General features: G+C 46.1%; 1 protein-coding gene across 4 annotated transcripts in view; it reads left to right on the top strand.

Annotated features, from left to right (window-relative positions):
- arhgap40 (Rho GTPase activating protein 40) overlaps nucleotides 1-19,621 on the top strand; it is a 159,833-nt gene that overhangs the window by 109,807 nt on the left and 30,405 nt on the right. For all 4 annotated transcript variants that reach the window (XM_086005559.1, XM_086005558.1, XM_086005557.1 and 1 more), the window contains exons 3-4: nucleotides 9,550-9,755; nucleotides 12,384-12,459. In XM_086005559.1, the coding sequence (XP_085861685.1) occupies nucleotides 9,550-9,755; nucleotides 12,384-12,459 (282 nt within the window). The remainder of the gene's footprint in view (nucleotides 1-9,549; nucleotides 9,756-12,383; nucleotides 12,460-19,621) is intronic.

The following is a 19,621-nucleotide window of genomic DNA, read 5'->3' as shown; positions in this document are numbered from 1 at the left end:
CTGCTAAAACCGCTAGCACCTCCTCCCTCTCGATGCTAATATGTTCAAGTATGTCACAGTCCCCTTGCCCGATTTCTATGTCTGCATCGTCTTTCTCCATAGTGAACACAGATGCAAAAAATTCATTTAAAACCCCGCCTACCTCATCTGGCTCTACACACAGATTGCAACTTTGGTCCCTAATGGGCCCTACCCTTTCCCTGGTTATCCTCTTGCCCTTAATATACTTATAAAACATCTTAGGATTTTCCTTTATTTTGCTCGCCAGTGTTATTTCATGGCCCCTCCTCGCCCTCCTAATTTCTTTTTTAAGTACGCCCCTGCACTTTTTATACTCCTCTAGGGCTTCTTCCGTCTTTAGTCTTTTGTAACTGCCAAAAGCCCCCCTTTTATTCCTAATGCATTTTTGTATATCCCTTGTCATCCAAGGTTCCCTTTGCTTGTTGGTCCCACCCTTGACCTTTACAGGAACATGTTGGCGTTGTACTCTCTCTATTTCCCTTCTGAAAGTCTCCCACTGTTTTGATGTGGATTTTCCTATAAGTAGCTGCTCCCAGTCCACTTTGGCCAGATCCTGCCTTATCATATTAAAATCGGCCTTCCCCCAATTTAGAACCCTTATTTCCGGGCCGTCTTTGTCCTTTTCCATGACCACCTTAAATCTCACCGAATTATGGTCACTGTCGCCAAAATGCTCTCCTACTGACACTTCCACCACTTGCCCGGCTACGTTCCCTAGAATTAGGTCCAGTACCGCCCCCTCTCTTGTAGGACTTTCTACATGTTGGCTCAAAAAGCTCTCCTGGATGCACTTTAAGAATTCTGCACCCTCTAAGCCTTTCACACTCTGACTATCCCAATTTATATTGGGGAAGTTGAAGTCCCCCACTATTATTACCCTATTATTTTTGCACTTTTCTGAGATTTGCCTACATATCTGTTCCTCTATCTCCCCCTGACTGTTTGGGGGCCTATAGTACACTCCCAGCAAAGTGCTTGCCCCCTTTTTGTTTTTAAGTTCTACCCATATGGCCTCATTAGAGGAACCCGCTAATATATCATCCCTCCTTACAGCAGTAATTGACTCCTTAATTAATATTGCAACACCCCCTCCCCTTTTACACCCCCCTCTGTCTCGCCTGAAGATTCTATACCCCGGAATATTGAGCTGCCAGTCCTGACCCTCCCTCAACCATGTCTCCGTGATAGCAACAATATCGTACTCCCATGTGTTCAACAACAACTTCAGTTCATCCACCTTATTTGCAAGACTCCTTGCATTAAAATAAATGCCTTCCAGCCCTGCCATATTCTCTTTTGCCTTCACATATTTGCTCTGCCTTCCCAGCTGACTTGTTTTTCCGTCTGTATTTGGCTGTAAATCACCCCCTACTATAGCTCCACTCTGTACCCCATCCCCCTGCCAAGTTAGTTTAAACCCCCCCCAGCAGTGCTAGCAAACCTCCCCGCAAGGATATTGGTTCCCCTCTGGTTCAGGTGTAAACCGTCCGACTTGTACAAGTCCCACCTTTTCCAGAAGCAGACCCAGTGATCCAGGAAACTAAAGCCCTCCCTCCTGCACCATCCCTTTAGCCACGCATTCATCTGTTCTATCTTCCTATTCCTATACTCACTAGCACGTGGCACCGGGAGTAATCCAGAGATTACAACCCTTGAGGTCCTGCTCCTTAATCCTTCACCTAGCTCCCTAAATTCTTGCTGCAGGACCTCATCCCTCTTTTTACCTATGTCGTTGGTACCAATGTGGACCACGACCACTGGCTGTTCACCCTCCCCCTCCAGAATGCCCTGCAGCCGCTCAGTGACATCCTTGACCCTGGCACCAGGGAGGCAACAAACCATCCTGGATTCACGTCTACGGCCACAGAAACGCCTATCTGTTCCCCTTACTATAGAATCCCCTACCACTATTGCTCTCCCACTCTTTTTCCCCCCTTCCTGGGCAGCAGGAGCACCCCCAGTGCCAGGAAGTTGGCTGCTGCTGCCTTCCCCTGGTGAGTCATCCCCCTCAACAGTATCCAAAGCGGTATACTTGTTTGAAAGGGGGATGTCCGCAGGGGTTCCCTGCACTACCTACCTGCCTGCCTTTGTTGCTCCGCCTGATGGTCACCCCCGTGCTGCCCTACCCTGAGGCGTGAACAACTCGCTAAACGTGCTATCCACGAGCCTCTCCGCATCGCGCATGCTCCAAAATTCATCCACCCGCAGCTCGAGCGCCACAATGCGGTCTACAAGTAGCTGCAGCTGGATGCATTTCCCGCACACATGGTCGTCAGGGACACTGGCAGCATCCCTGACTTCCCACATGGAGCAAGAGGAGCAGAACACGGGTCTGAGCTCTCCTGCCATGACTTACTCCTTTAATTAATTAAAAAATGTATTCAATACCCCAGTTACAGGTATACTCTAGGGCGCTTTATTTACCAACTGTCCCCACTACACCACAGAAATTTAACACCACAGAATTCAAGCTTGTATTGAAAAGAGAGAAATACCCACCAACCAATCACTTACCTGCTCCCTGGTGACGTCACACTTAAGTCCCACATAAGAGGTTAGTATGCAAAATTAAAGCACATGGGATTGGGGGTAATATACTGGCATGGATTGAAAATTGGTTAACAGACAGGAAACAGAGAGTAGGAATAAATGGGTCATTTTCGGGGTAGTGCAGGGATCAGTGCTTGGGCCCCAGCTATTCACAATATATATTAATGATTTGGATGAGGGAACCAAATGTAATATTTCCAATTTTGCTGATGACACAAAACTAGGTGGGAGCGTGAGTTGTGAGGAGGATGCAAAGAGGCTTCAAGGCGATTTAGACAAGTTGAGTGAGTGGGCAAATACATGGCAGATGCAGTATAACGTGGATAAATGCGAAATTATCCACTTCAGTAGGAAAAACAGAAAGGCAGAGTATTATTTAAATGGTGATCGATTGGGAAATGTTGATGTACAGAGGGACCTGTGTGTCCTTGTACACCAGTCACTGAAAGCAAACATGCAGGTGCAGCAAGCAGTTAGGAAGGCAAATGGTATGTTGACCTTCATTGCAAGAGGATTTGAGTACGTAGAAACATAGAAGATAGGAGCAGGAGTAGGCCATTTGGCCCCTCGAGCCTGTTCCGCCATTTAATGAGATCATGGCTGATCATCCAAATTCAGTACCCTGTTCCTGCTTTCTCCCCATATCCCTTGATCCCTTTAGCCTTAAGAAATATATCTAACTCCTTCTTGAATATATTTAATGAATTGGCCTCAACTGCCTTCTGTGGTAGAGAATTCCACAGGTTCACCACTCTCTGGGTGAAGAAATTCCTCCTCATCTCAGTCCTAAATGGCTTACCCCTTATCCTTAAACTGTGACCTCTGGTTCTGGACTCCCCCGCCATCGGGAACATCCTTCCTGCATCTAGTCTGTCTAGTCCTGTTAGAATTTTATAAGTTTCAATGAGATCCCCCCTCATTCTTCTAAACTCTAGCGAATATAAGCCTAATCGACCCAATCTCTCTTCATACGTCATTCCTGCCATCCCAGGTATCAGTCTGGTGAATCTTCGCTGCACTCCCTCCATGGCAAGAACACCCTTCCTCAGATAAGGCGACCAAAACTGCACACAATACTCAAGGTGTGGTCTCACCAAGGCCCTGTATAACTGCAGCAAGACATCCTTGCTCCTGTACTCGAATCCTCTCGCTATGAAGGCCAACATACCATTTGCCTTCTTAACCGCCTGCTGCACCTGCATGCTTACCTTCAGCGACTGGTGCACAAGGACACCCAGGTCTCATTGCACTTCCCCTTTTCCCAATCTATTGCCGTTCAGATAATCTGGCTTCCTGTTTTTGCCACCAAAGTGGATAACTTCGCATTTATCCACATTATATTGCATCTGCCCAATCACCCAACCTGTCCAAATCATACTGGAGTTTATTTGCATCCTCCTCACAGCACACACGCCCACCCAGCTTTGTGTCGTCTGCAAACTTGGAGATATTACATCTAGTTCCCTCGCCTAGATCATTAATATATATTGTGAATAGCTGAGGCCCTAGCACCGATCCTTGCGGTACCCCACTTAGTCACTGCCTGCCACTTGGAAAAAGACCCATTTATTCCAACTCTTTGCTTCCTGTCTGCCAACCAGTTCTCTTTCCAAGTCAGTACCTTACCCCCAATCCCATGTGCTTTAACTTTGCACGCCAATCTCTTATGTGGGACCTTATTGAAAGCATTCTGAAAGTCCAAATACACCACAGCCACTGGTTCTCCCTTATCTATTCTACCAGTTACATCCTCAAAAAAATTCCAGTAGATTAGTAAAGCATGATTTACCTTTTGTAAATCCATGTTGACTTTGTCTGATCCTGTCACTGTTTTCCAAGTGCTCTGCTTTACATCTTTTATAATGGACTGTAGCATTTTCCCCACTACCGATGTCAGGCTTACCGGTCTGTAATTCCCCATTTTCTCTCTACCACCTTTTTTAAATAGTGGGGTTACATTAGCTACCCTCCAATCCATGGGAACTGTTCCAGAGTCTATCGAATTTTGGAAGATGACCAGCAATGCATCTACTATTTCTAGGGCCACTTCCTTAAGTAACCTAGGATGTAGCTTATCAGGCCCTGGGGATTTATCGGCCTTCAATCCCGTCAATTTCCCTAACACCATTTCCCTACAAATACTGATTTCATTCAGTTCCTCCCTCTCATTAGACCCGATGTTCCCCGACATCTCTGGGAGGTTATTTGTGTCCTCCTTTGTGAAGACAGAACCAAAATATGTATTTAATTGGTCTGCCATTTCTTTCTTCCCCATTATAAATTCCCCTGATTCTGACTGCAAGAGACCTACGCTTGACTTCACCAATTTTTTTCTCTTCACATATCTATAGAAGCTTTTACAGTCAGTTTTTATGTTCCCTGCAAACTTGCTCCCATATTCTATTTTCCCCCTCTTAATTAATCCCTTTGTCCTCCTTTGCTGAATCCTAAACTGCTCCCAATCCTCAGGTTTGTTGCTTTCTCTGGCCAATTTATATGTCCTCCTTGGATCTTATGCTATCTCTAATTTCCCTTGTTAGCCACGGTTGAGTCCCCTTTTTGTTTTATTTTTATGCCAAACAGGGATGAACAAATTCTGTAGTTCATCCATGAGATCTTTAAATGTTTGCCATTGCCTTTCCACCGTCAACCCTTTAAGTAACGCTCCCCAATCCATCCTAGCCAACTCGTGCCTCATACCATCATAGTTTCCTTTATTTAAATTCAGGACCCTCGTCTCTGAGTCAACTACTTCACTCTCCATCTTAATGAAGAATTGTATCATATTATGATCGCTCCTCTCCAAGGGACCTCGCACAACAAGATTGCTAATTAATCCTTTCTCATTACATAATACCCAGTCTAAAATGGCTTGATCTCTAGTTGGTTCCCCAACATATTGGTCCAGGAAACCATCCCGTATGCACTCTAGGAATTCCTCCTCCACAGTATTGTTACTAACTTGGTTAGCCCAATCTATATGTTGATTGAAGTCACCCATGATAACCGCTGTGCCCTTATTGCACGCGTCTCTAATTTCCCATTTAATGCCATTCCGAACCTCCGCATTACTGTTTGGGGGTCTGTATACAACTCCCACTAACGTTTTCTGCCCCTTGGTATTTCTCAGCTCTAGCCATACAGATTCCACATCATCAGAGCTAATATCCTTCCTTACGATTGTGTTAATCTCTTTAACCAGCAATGCTACCCCACCTCCTTTTCCTTTTTGCCTGTCTTTCCTGATTATTGAATACCCCTGGATGTTGAATTCCCAGCCTTGGTCACCCTGGAGCCATGTCTCCTTAATCCCAATTATATCATATCCGTTTACATCCATTTGTGCAGCTAATTCATCCACCTTATTACGAATGCTCCTCGCATTAAGACACAAAGCCTTCAGGCTTGTTTTTTTAACACTCTTAGTCCTTCTAGAATTATTATTTACTGTGGCCCTGTTTAATTTACACCCTTGATTTCTCTGCCTTCCACTTTTGCTTTTCTCCTTCCTGTCTTTTGCTTGTATCCTTGCTTCACTTTCCTTTGTCTCCCTGCACAGGTTCCCAACCCCCTGCCATTTTAGTTTAAACCCTCCCCAAGAGCACTAGCACACACTCCCCCTAGGACATCGGTCCCGGTCCTGCCCAGGTGCAAACCGTCCAGTTTGTACTGGTCTCACCTCCCCCAGAACTGGTTCCAATGTCCCAGGAATTTGAATCACTCCCCCTCGCACCTTTCCTCTAGCCACGTATTCATCTGAAATATACTTCTATTTCTACTCTGACAAGCACGTGGCACTGGTAGCAATCCTGAGATTACTACCTTTTGAGGTCCTATTTTTTAATTTACCTCCTAACTCACTATATTCAGCTTTTAGGACCTCATCCCATTTTTTTACCTATATCGTTGGTACCTATATGCACCACGACAACTGGAGCAAGGATGTCTTACTACAGTTATTCAGGGCCTTGGTGAGACCACCCCTGGAGTACTGTGTATAGTTTTGCTCTCCTTACCTAAGAAAGGATATACTTGCCATAGAGGGAGTGCAGCGAAGGTTCACCAGACTGATTCCTGGGATGGCAGGACGGTCGTATGAGGCGAGATTGGGTCGACTAAGCCTGTATTCTCTAGAGTTTAGAAGAATGAGAGGGGATCTCATTGAAACGTATAAAATTCTGACAGGGCTAGACAGACTGGATGCAGGGAGGTTGTTTCCCCTGGCTGGGGGGGTCCAGAATGAGGGGTCACAGTCTCAGGAAATGGGGTAGGACATTTAGGACTGAGATGAGGAGAAATTTCTTCACTCAGAGGGTGGTGAACCTATGGAATTCTCCAGCACAGAAGGCTGTGGAGGCCAAGTCACTGAATATATTTAAGAAGGAGATAGATAGGCATCAAGGGGTATGGGGAGAGAGCGGGAATATGGTATTGAGATAGAGGATCAGCCATGATCATATTGAATGGCGGAGCAGGCTCGAAGGGCCGAATGGCCTACTCCTGCTCCTATTTTTCGATGTTTCTATTAAGATCGGCCTGCACGGCTGGGATTTTACTTACCTCGATGGGTCCGTGGTGGGTGATGTTGGTGGCAGGTCCCGACCCCGCTGCTGGCTCCATCCCGCTCTGCGAAATGAATTTCCCTTGATTGGGGTTGGTAAGGCCGCCCAGCGCATTTTCCGGCCAATTAGAGGAAGCAGGTCTGGTGACGTCATTTGCTGCCGTGTCATCAGCTTGTTTCCTTAAAGGGACCATATCCAAATTTATTTTGACAGTTGTGCTGTCAGTGTTCTACAGCATTGAGGAGCTGCAAACACGGACAATCACTGCACAAAGGTGCAGGGCTGCACCCAGGCTCTCCCATGACTCCCTCCATATGCTTACGGAGGGAGTCACAGCACGCAGGGAGGTCCTCTTTTATTCCCATGGGCAGAAGAGACCTCCACAGGAGATCAACACCGCCTGGTTGCACGTTGCAGAGGAGGCCACAAGCAGGGATAGTGGTCAGGAGGACCTGGGTGCAGTAGCAGAAACTTTTCAATGATCTCAGTAGATCAGGAAATGTTAGTACAAAGCCACACTCAACCTCATCCTGCTGTGCCTCTCATCACATCCCCATCACTCTGCCTTCCCTACCCTACTCCTGCACATCCTTACTCACACCAACTTACCTTGGACCTCCACCCATCTCTCTCTTATCTATATTATCACATCCCCATCTGACTAGCCTCCCTCATACTCACCCTCATCCTAGTGCAATCATACCAACTAACAACACACAAGGGTAAGCACTTGGGTGTTTTATGCAATGTTCGTGTAAAGTTTCTGTTAATGTGGTGTCAAACATTGAAACCTTTATTTTCAACACTTTGCATTCTTGGACAGATTTGTGTGCGCCTTTGGAAGTGGCTTAGTGAGTTCCAGTGAATGGTGAGACACAACTTCCACCCCCCCCCCGCAATGGTGATGAGTGTGAAAGGAATGGCTTGGGCATTGTAGGGATGCTTTATGATGTTGGTGTGCGGTGGTACCAACCTGGCACATCATGTGGCAGCCAGGGTGTACAGTGCCAAGTGAAGTAAATCTGGCCATGGTGAGGCCGTCCCTGGCCTCCTGGTTGAGTGCTGATGCCTTCTGTCCTGTGCAGTATCAGGTGATTGCGGAGAAGGTTGGTGTTGTTGGTGCTGCTGGTGTGCCTGGTGCTGATGGTGTTGGGGCTGATCGTGGTGGGATTCTGAGGACCAAGGTGAGAGAGTATAAAGTGCACCTATGCTGATGGAATAGATGGCAGGTGAAGTAGAGATGACAGAAGCAATCTATCAATGGTGAGAGATGTAATGAGGTCAGACTGGATGGAGACTTGTGTAAAGATTTGCAGCATGGTGAATCTTTTGTGGAAATGCACTGAGGAAGAGCTTTTGGCTGAGGGAAGATATCTCTAAGGTGGGAGCTTTTACTTTACATTTGAAGCTGTCAACTCATCAGTTGATACAATGGCCACTGAACTCCCGCCTCAGCTTGACAGACGTGGTCCACAACCAGCGTGGATCCCGTGGGTGAGCTGTCAAATGCAAAAGGTAAGCCGAAAATCATTCTTAAATGGCTCTAAACAAGCCATTAATTACCTGAATTGGGTCACCCACCTGTGTGTCGGGTCTGCTCAACGCTGACAGACCCAACATGGGAAAGGTGTGTGGGAGCGAGTTGACAGTGGGTTCATGACCCGCTGTCAAAAATATCAAATTTCCCACCCAACCTGCCACCAATCCTGCCCGTTGACCCCCCGGAAAATTCTGGCCTACATGTTAGTTTGTGAATCATATTTTCCGCCCTCCTGTTGTTGTGATCAACAGGTTTGTTGCTATGGAGGGTGATCTAATTGAGGTGCTTAAAATGATAAAGTGATTCAATAGGATAGATAAACAATTTCCTCTGGTAAGAGAATCTAGAACAAGAGGGCTTAATCTTAAATTTAGAGCTAGGCCATATAGTAGTGAAATTAGGAAACACTTTTTGACAGAAAGGGTAGTGGAAATCTGGAACTCGCTCCCCCAAATGGCTGTGGATGCTGACATTTTCAAGACCGAGATCGATAGTTTTTTGTTCGGTACATGTATCAAGGGATATGGAACCATTGCGGGTAAACGGAGTTGAGGAACAGATGAGGCATGATCTAATGGAATTGCAGAACAGGCTGGCAGGCATATTCCTATTCCTATGTTCCAATTTTAAGAATACAGAAGCTAGATTTTGAATAATGTTCTGGTTATCAGCTCTTGTGACCAGTTTCAAAGTAATTGCTCTTGGGTTTTGTTGAAGGCCAATCAAGTGATTGACTTTGATGATAATCAACACAATGGTCATAAAATTGCATTGGAAAAAGTAGATTCCCATGACTTAATACTGGGAGTAACCAATGTAGTCCAGAAAAGTGTAAATCAAATGTTAAAGCTAAATGTTACCTTTTTTTGTTTGTAGATGGAGAAGTTGAGGCTGATTGGCTTCAGGATGCTGGGCTCTCCACTCTTATCAATGAATGCAGCAGAGATGATGATGATATGGTCTTGCTCTCTACTCTAACCCGCACTCAGTCTGCAGCTGTACAGCGCAGAGTGGACAGCTATACTCTATCTATGCGAGTAAAGAGTAAGCAACCTGTACGAGATGTCAGGGATGTCTTTTCAGTAAGTGTAAACAGTCTATTATTACCAAATAATATGAATCATAATTGGTGTGTAAACCTATTTTAAAAGCTCTCAAGGCCTGATTTTAACCCCCCCTTCCCCGGTCCCTATGAGGGCAGGGCGTGTGGGGGGTTAAAATATCGGCAATACGCTAATCGACTTGCCCACCTCGCACTTACAACTTGCGCCATTTTAACAGGCTTGTTTTGTGCAGCATTGGCAGCCCTCGCCCCAGGCAGCGAGGACCTAATTAAAATACAAAAGTTGAGGTTCAATGACGTTGTTTTGGACCCTACGCAAGTTTAACGCATGTTTGGTGCCTGGTGCTGGCCTCGCCTAAGAAACCTGGTGTCATGCAGGAACAGGCCAAAAAGGTCAGTAAATTAAATTTTTATTGTCTCCTTGTGGGGCAGAAGGAGCAGGAGTACTCTTCCGGGACCCACAAGGAAACTTTGGGGCTCCCTTGCCCTGGGCTTCGCTTGGCCTGGGCTTCTCCCCACTCTCTTGACGGCGCTCACCTGCAGACCCCAACCCCCCCCCCGCCCCCCAATTATCTGACTGCTGGGGATCATTCCTGTGGTTCCCCAGTTGTGTCCTCCTCCCTCTCCAATTTCCACCCTTCCCCTGCACCTCATTACTGCCGGGTTGGGCAGGAGTTGGACCTAGACTATAGTAATGAGGCCCAGCATTTCAAATGGCCCAGGCCTCATGTTGGCGATTCAGAGCGAGTCTGGCGCCCTCACACTGAACTCTAGTTCTGATGTTAAAATTGGGGCTTTTAGAGTTTGTTGTTAATTGTGGTCTACTGCATAACCCAGTAATGACAAGTTTCCACCATTTGTTCTTGGTGGAGGGGGCGGTTGGGGGGAGGGGTGGGGAGGGGGGTGGCTGGGTGTTTCTGCTGGAGTTACAAAAGGAGATCAGGAGAACCCCAACACATTTTCAGGACCAGTAGCCACAGTGACACTGTTACATATACAATTCTTCATTGTTGCAGAATACGCATTCCAGTATAAATAGGACAAATTTGACACAATGCTGCACCGCTTCCACAGTACAAGCACCCTCTGTGGCTCAGTCAATAATGATCAGTAATGGTTTGATTCCCAGTTTTCACTGAGTTAGCTGATCAGAACTGGAACTGTAATTGGAGGATTACAGTTAGACTCGCTACTTCCAGGCTGGAGTGGAAAAGTTAGCTCATGCTCCTGCTCCAGATTTCTATCATTGATCTCTGTTGGAAAGTGAGTTGACAGTGGCGAGGACAGGAACAAGCTTGGCTCTGATGCTCTTCAAGGTCACAAATGGGTAACACTTCTGGCTAGATCTTGCATGGCTCTGCTCCTGGCACAGACTATCACAAGACAGGAGCATGGGTCGAAGATGAGGCTACACCATAGGGCAGATTCTGTGCTCCTATCTAGTGAGGTTCTGCACCAGAAATGAAACCTTGCAAAATTTGCCCTTTACTATCTAGGTTGTGAGTTGAAGAATGGTCATTTGGGTGAGCTACTTATGGATTGCTAGCTCTGGAACAGTAGCCCAAGCACTGCCTTCAGCAAAGGAGGAAGAAAATTGGCTGAAAGAGGTTTGTAGGGATCTACAAAAAGCAACAGCTACGTATATCTATGTTTATGTTTGAAGGGATGTAGAAAAAAATAGCTGTCGTCTTTGTAGAAGTACCTGTCTACTGGTACATGCCAGGGGTTGAAGCATAATTTGACATTAGTTTATCTTCCTGCAGATGTTCTAGCCTCCCCTTCTCCTTCTACTGGTCATTGATTCCATACTGGGCTATGTTTTATATCCACTTGTAACCCTCGAAGGCCTTATCCAAGTGTCCATCCTTCAGATGTGAGTCAAGAGAATCAGTGCCAACAGGTTATTGGGCAGGCGGATCACTTGAGCCTGCTTCTCACCTGATATCCACACACACAGTCTGTGGTCCCTGGATGATAATCAGGTGCAGAAATCCCAGTTACTTACCCCTCCCTAAACAAGAGTCGTTGAGACCAATTTCAGCACTCCAACACCACCCTGGCTGAGATCAGCTAACTTCGCACACACTGGGGATCAAACCTGCGGACCACGACACTCTGGATAGCTCAACTGCTGATTGCCTTAATGAGCTGAGCCATTGGCTTTAAATAATTTTAAAAGGGAAATTTGCTGCCATAGCTGACTGTATTTATAGTGATTGATGACCCATAAACTTCATTCCTGGCAGCAGAAACATTTGTGGTTATCCCGAATATGAAGTTGGATCTGATACCGATTTCCCTATTGTGTCATCTGGTATGTTAAACAGCCACGCTATTGTGGTTGATGGTTACTGTACGCTTATACTGCAAAACTAGATTGTGTAAGAAAGATGGCAAGGTACTGTATTTACTATAAGAAAACTTTTGAACAGAATAAATTCCAAGAAGATCAGCAGATGAATTTCCTGCCTTATAAATGTTGTAAAATGACAGGTAGACATATATGTACTTTTACAGCTGTTTAAATATGTTGTGCGTGCTTTAATGGCAGTACAGTGCATGTATAAAACACAATGTTCAATGCATTAGCGGTTCTGTTCATTTACATCAAAAACGCCAATATCTTTCTGGAATTTGGTACTTTCAGAACAGGCGTGCGAAGCAGCAAGATACCCAAAGTTCAGTTATTGATGTACTGCAACCAAAAGAAAACAAAAGAGAAGGTACATCTCAACTTCTTTTAATCAGAGGTTTGGCTTGAAGGGAGGATTATTGTACGCAAGAAGAATTTTATGAAATTTAAAATTGCATTGCAATTTTTTTCCACATTGGCCAGTGTAAAAAGACCACTCAAGTTATCCTTGGACCTTTTTTGTTGTGAAGGAAAGTACTCTTTTATGCGGGGTGCATTGTACTTTTTCCCCCCATTTTCTACCTTTGGACACCTTCAGGCCTTACTGCAGTTGAACAAATGTTGTAATTTCTGTGATCCCAGGCTGTTACCTGTAATGTATGTACCTTTAAGGGGGGTCTACTTTCTACAGCTCATGTATACTGTAGTACCGGCAGTGACCACACCTGTATATAACGCTGAGTAGTAATCTGTTGTTTCAGTTGCATTTTGAACCACGTTGAGTAAACACCTGATGTACCGTTCTCTGCAGTCCTTTTCTTATTATTACACGGACGTAACAGTGGCGACGAGCAAGTTCGAACCTACCTGCAACTCTGCATCACCTCCCAGGGATTCGCTCCTGGAGAACAGTGGAAGAAGGTCGAGTCCAGAAGCATGGGCGTCGACCACGGGCAACCGCCCAGTCATCTAGCGGAGATCTGAGCATCGCAGGGGAGGCTGTCGAGAGCCAGGCTTGGCTTTCCAGTCACGGTGGTCCAGCGAAACGGGCTGGCAACAGGTACTGCGCAGACACTTCCCGGACAGCGACGGGCTAGAGCCTGACCGAGCGGCACAGAAAAAGGCCGAGCAGCGTCGACGGGGGAGAGAGAGGGCAGAGCGCACAGGGCGCAGCCGGTGTTCAGGACCGAGCGGCGTCAACGGGGGAGAGAGACGAGAGAGAGCAGAGCGCAGTCGGTGTTCAAGGGCCGAGCAGCGTCAACGGGGGAGAGAGGCGCGCAGGAAAACGCGAGGCGCTGCCATTGCCATGAGGACCGCAGAGAGCGGCGTTGGCAGCAGCGCAGGAGCAGCGCACGAAACCCACAGGGCGTCGCCATTTGCCACGAGGACCACCGAGCACGGCGTTGGCAGCAGCGCGGGAGATGCCATTTTAAGCCGCAGCGGGGAAGAAAGGAAAGCGCGGGAGACGCCATTTTAAGCCGCAGCGGGGAAGAAAGGAAAGCGCGGGAGACACCATTTTAAGCCAGTCTAACCACACCCAAAAGTGCCGAAGAGTGGCAGTATCACAGCGTTCGACAATGAAGTCGAAGATTGGACGACATATGTCGAACGCATAGAAGTATACTGCAAGGCGAATGAAGTGCCAGATGACAAGAAAGCGCTGGTATTGTTGAATTCAATGGGTGCAAAAACGTATGGCTTACTACGAAACCTAGTAACCCCAGAGAAGCCAGTAGAAAAGGATTTTGAAAACATAGTGTCAATCCTACAGGACCACTTAAACCCCACACCACTGCTGATAGCAGAAAGATTTAAGTTTCGCAAAAGGAACCAGCATAAAGATGAAAGTAATGCTGAGTATTTAACGGAACTGCGCAAGCTATCGAAACACTGCCAGTTTGGAACGGGACTAGCAGATACCTTAAGGGACAAGTTTGTGTGTGGGCTTCAAAGTGAAGGAACCCAGAAATGGCTTGTATCAGAAAAGGATCTTACGCTGGACAAGGCTTTCAGCATTGCAGTATCATATGAAGCAGCAGCACGGGGCGCTGCAGAGATACAACAGAGACCACAAGAATATGGCACAAACGAAATGTCATACAGAACAGAGAAGTGCTATCGCTGCGGCAGAACAACACACAACCAGAATGATTGCTGGTTCAAAGACAAAGTGTGCAGACAGTGTGGAAAAGTAGGACACATAGCACGAGTCTGCAGGTCGGGAAAGAAAACCAGCAATAAGAAACCGACCAAAGGGAAGTACAAGAAGGTACATAAGATAACGGAGAATAGTTCAGGTGAACAAAAGAGTGATAACGACTCCGAAAGCAGGGAACAGAGTTCTCTGAAACTACATAATGTGATCACAACGGAGGATCACCGAACCATTTGGGTCACTCTCAAGATAGCAGGAGTCCAGGTAAAGATGGAATTGGACACAGGATCAGCTCTAACAGTCATAAACTGACGGGACTATGAGCGGCTATTCTCACACATACCCTTGAGAGACACAAAAATTATTTTGAAGACGTACATGGGGCAAAAAGTCTACCCCAAAGGAAAAATAAGGGTGACCGTTATATATAATGGTAAGGAAACACCAAAACTAGACCTGTATGTATTGCAAAATGGAGGACCACCATTACTGGGATGTGAATGGATCCGGAAAATACAACTGGATTGGCATTCCATACAGGCACTGACTGTGGCTGACAAAAAGGATGACGACGTCACACCTGGGCGACTGTCAAAGATCCTAACTGACGCGAAAGAAGTGTTCCAGCAAGGACTCGGAACACTAAAAGGCATGACAACGACGATTAAAATTGAAGGAAACGCAAGCCCAAAATTTTTTAAGGCCAGACCGGTACCTTATGCGATCCGCCCAGCCGTCGAAGCAGAGCTGGAGAGTCTGGAACGTTCAGGTGTACTGTCCAAGGTAGACTGGAGCGAGTGGGCTACACCCATCGTCCCTGTGATGAAAAAGTCATTGAGCAGCACGCCTGGGGAACCAAGGAAGGTTCGCATCTGTGGGGACTTTAAGGTAACTGAACCCGATCCTTCACACCGTACAATATCCACTTCCGCGGATTGAAGATATTTTCGCCTCGCTATCTGGAGGGAAACACTTCACTAAAATTGATCTGGCCCAGGCGTATCTGCAAATGGAGGTAGAAGAAGCATCAAAAAAATACCTCACAATCAACACCCATAAAGGTCTGTACCAATACAATCGGCTGGTATTTGGGGTAGCATCAGCTCCGGCTATTTGGCAGAGGGCAATGGAACAAGTCCTGCAAGGGATCCCAGGGACCCAGTGTTATTTGGACGACATCCTGGTCATGGGCGAAAATGACAGTGATCGCCTTGCCAACCTGGAGCAGGTGCTCACTAGATTGCAGGAATATGGGCTCCGAGCTAACCGCCCCAAATGCGAGTTTTTTAGAAAACAGATCTCGTATTGTGGCCACGTTATCGATAAAGAGGGGTTACATAAGTCCCCAGAGAAGATTGAGGCAGTAGTCAAGGCTCCAGCACCGGAAAATGTGTCACAACTGAGGTCGTTCCTCGGGTTGGTAAACTACTACCATAAGTTCTTGCCAAATTTGTCTACAATACTACACCCACTGAACACCCTACTGCAAACTGGGGTGCCATGGAAGTGGAATGACGAATGTAGACGAGCTTTCCAGAAGAGCAAAACACTAATCACATCGAAAGAGGTATTGGCACATTACAACCCAGCGTTACCAATTTGGTTGGCTTGTGATGCATCACCCTACGGCATTGGAGCGGTGCTGTCGCACAAATTCTCGGACGGCTCAGAGAGGCCAATAACCTTTGCATCACGATCACTAACCTCAGCTGAGCGTAACTACGCCCAGATTGACAGGGAGGCACTCCGCCTAGTGTGGGGAGTGAAAAAGTTCAATCACTATCTGCATGGGCAGAAATTCACCTTGCTGACTGATCACCAGCCTCTTGTCTCCATTTTTAATCCGAAGAAGGGCGTTCCGGTGATGACTGCGCAACGACTAGAAAGATGGTCACTTTTTCTAGGGGCGCACCACTGAGATTGAATATAAGGGCACGAAACAGCATGGAAATGCTGATGGGCTATCACGCCTGCCACTGCCTACTGCAGAGGAAGCACCAGCAGTGGATCCTGTCGAAATATTCCATTCGACTATAGTTGAATACCTACCGGTAACTAACGCTTGTATCGAAAAGGAAACCCGAAATGACCCGACACTGTCTCGGGTATATGATTTGACGGTGAAGGGATGGGCAGCACATGGCGACTCACTGTTGCCAGCATTCTCGACAAGGAGAGAACAGCTGTCAATGTGCCGGGGGACCGTGATGTGTGGATCCCGAGTGGTAATTCCACCCAAGTTAAGGGAGAGAGTGCTCAATGAGCTTCATGAGGGTCATCTGGGAGGGGTAAAAATGAAAAGCCTAGCCAGGGCTTATGTGTGGTGGCCGGGAATCGATAAACAAATCGAGGACCTGACCAAGAGCTGCTCAGGATGCCATAAAGTCCAAAATGCACCACCACCGGCCCCTCTACACCCATGGGAGTGGCCCTCATCTCCATGGCAACGGGTGCATATTGATTTTGCTGGTCCATTCATGGACTCAATGTTCTTAATAGCCATGGATGCGCACTCGAAATGGCCTGAGGTCATCAAAATGTCCTCCACCACCACCACGGAGAAAACTATTGCAATCCTACGGACCATTTTTGCCAGGAATGGCTTGCCAGAACAGATTTGCTCCGACAACGGACCACAGTTTGTGTCCGAAGGGTTCCGGAGGTTCTTGAAAAAGAATGGGGTAAGGCATTACACATCCGCCCCGTATCATCCAGCCACAAATGGATTGGCTGAGAGGTTCGTACAAACCTTTAAGAAGGCAATAAAGGCTATGTACAATGACAACATTCCGCTGCAGCACAAGGTGGACAATTTCCTGTTCGCCACCGGAATGCGACACATGCAGTCACCAACCAGGCCCCAGCCATGCTGTTCTTTAACCGAAGGTTAAGATCTCGCCTGGATTTGCTCAGACCAAACGTACGAAGAGATGTTGAGAGTAAGCAATTCCAGCACATCCATGAGAAGCCAACAAGGAGCTTCAATGTAGGGCAACCAGTCTTGGCCCGCGACTACCGAACAGGAAAATGGCAGCCAGGAACGATATGCACACGGCAGGGCCCACTGATGTACACAGTGGACGTTGGGGAGAGCATCGTGAGACGCCATGCTGACCAGATCCTAGAGTCACAGGAACAAGTCAACCCCATGCCTCGCCCATACGTACCTGGTGATGAACCTGACGTACAGGTAGCATCTACCCCAGAAACAGTAGCATCAGAAGCTGATGAACCAACCGACGACGGGGGGGCCAGAATCGCCTCCGCACCAAGAGCAAGACACTCGGGAAAGGCGCTATCCAGAAAGGATCAGGAAGCCTCCCCAAAGACTGAATTTATAAATAGACTATTTTCAGCTAATGTTGCATGTTAAAAGTGTTAATTGTAATTAGTTTGATATTTAATTGTTAAATGAGTGTTATGGTACTGTTAATCTAAAAGGGGAGGAATTGTAATGTGTGTACCTTTTTAAGGGGGGGGAACTACTTTCTACAGCTCATGTATACTGTAGTACCGGCAGTGACCACACCTGTATATAACGCTGAGTAGTAATCTGTTGTTCAGTTGCAGTTTGAACCACATTGAGTAAACACCTGATGTACCGTTCTCTGCAGTCCTTTTCTTATTATTACACGGACGTAACATTACCAATGCCACTATTACAGGGCTTGATAGGATGGATGCTGGGAGAATGTTTCCCTTGGCTGGGGAGTCTAGAACCAGGGGCCACAGCCTCAGGATAAAGGGTAGGCCATTCAAGACTGTGATGAGAAGAAATTTCTTCACACAGAGGGTGGTGAATCTTTGGAATTTTCTACCCCAGAGGGCTGTGGAGGCTCAGTCATTGGGTATATTCAAAACAGAAGTTGATAGATTTTTGACTGGTAAGGACATCAAGGGATATGGCGATAGGGCCAGTGAATGGAGTTGAGGCAGAAGATCAGCCATGATCTCACTGAGTGGCAGAGCAGGCTTGAAGGGCCGAATGGCCTACTCCTGCTCCTATTTCTTATGTTCTTACTGCTTGACCAAAAGAAGGTGGCTAACAGCAACCATTTATTCCCCTCTCTCCCTTCAGGAAGAGTGGGGGGGAAATATCCAAATGCTTTCTCTCTCTGCCTCTCTGCATAGGGTAGTGCATTCAGGAATTAAGCAGAGTGGGGAATTGAAATTATGTTCTTCTCATCCACTTCGCTGCAGGCTAGTGATCTATACTCTCCAATCACTAAAACATTTGCTCGCAGTCTATGTTTGAGTTTTACTATCAGCACCCCCTAAAGGGTGGGGGATGGTGGTTACATTTGTTTAAATGGCGATTGCTAATGCTATCTGGGACTATGGATTCGTGGATTTGATCTTGTGTAATTTCAAATGCTTCAGTGGTCATACTATTCAGCTGATACTGTATGCTGTAAAAAGCACATGGCATATTTGTGTAGTGTGCTCTCATTCATGTGTTGGCTGCCATGAGATTCAAGGTTTTTTTTGAGTGACTTGGGGCTGAAATTTGAACTCTTATGAATCATCATTCCTTGGATTTTTATTTTTACACTTTTTTTCTTTTTCAAGTCACTTTTATTAACATCGGGGAGAAACTTTTTGTGCATCTTTGGCATGATATTATGCTGCACCGAATAATTCAGTCTTTCTCAAAAGAGGATCTGTTTGTTTTCTGTTTCAGTCATCATAATGTTCACACAATTTTGGCGTGGCCTTTGAGTAGTTGAAAAGCTGGCTGCACTGATCTATCTTCCCGTTTGTCCAGTCTGCCATACACTGATTATTTCTGCATCTAGATATTGGTGTTTGGCTTGATTCAGTCCATTATTATGTATATATTTTATTTTAATTCATGATGAGTGTTCTGCTCCAGGCTTACTTTGTCTTGTCTGTTTCTATTTTGGTTGGTAATTTTATAATTTTTCTTCTTCTTGAAATTATGTTTAGAAGAACATAATTTCAGTTCCCCACTCTGCTTAATTCCTGATTGCACTACCCTATACAGAAATGTAAGGGTAGATTTTATGACTTTTCACATTTACGCAACAGGAATGCATATTGGGAATTCAAACACGGAAGCCAGAACACTCTGCATAATTTTTTGCTCTTAAAATTAATTCCTGATATGCGCTCCTGTCATTTGTAGCTCTGCTCGCTGTTGGTGTGCCAAAATTATTCGAGATGTTATTACAGGTGTACAAAATGAAATATATTCCAATTCATCCTCCAGGATGAGACATAACCCACTGATTTTTAGGTGTAAGTTCACTTAGTCAACCCTTTGAGTGTTGAAAATCCTCAGGTTTGAAAATGTAAACACCATAATTCTTAAAAGGGTGGAATTTTAGATTGCTGTTTGCGGTGGGCAAGGCCTTTT

The sequence above is a fragment of the Somniosus microcephalus genome, chromosome 13, assembly GCF_052327205.1.
Source record: "Somniosus microcephalus isolate GS21.2 chromosome 13, FLI_Smic_1.0, whole genome shotgun sequence".
Lineage (NCBI taxonomy): Eukaryota > Metazoa > Chordata > Chondrichthyes > Squaliformes > Somniosidae > Somniosus > Somniosus microcephalus.
This window is presented reverse-complemented; position numbering and strand designations above follow the sequence as displayed.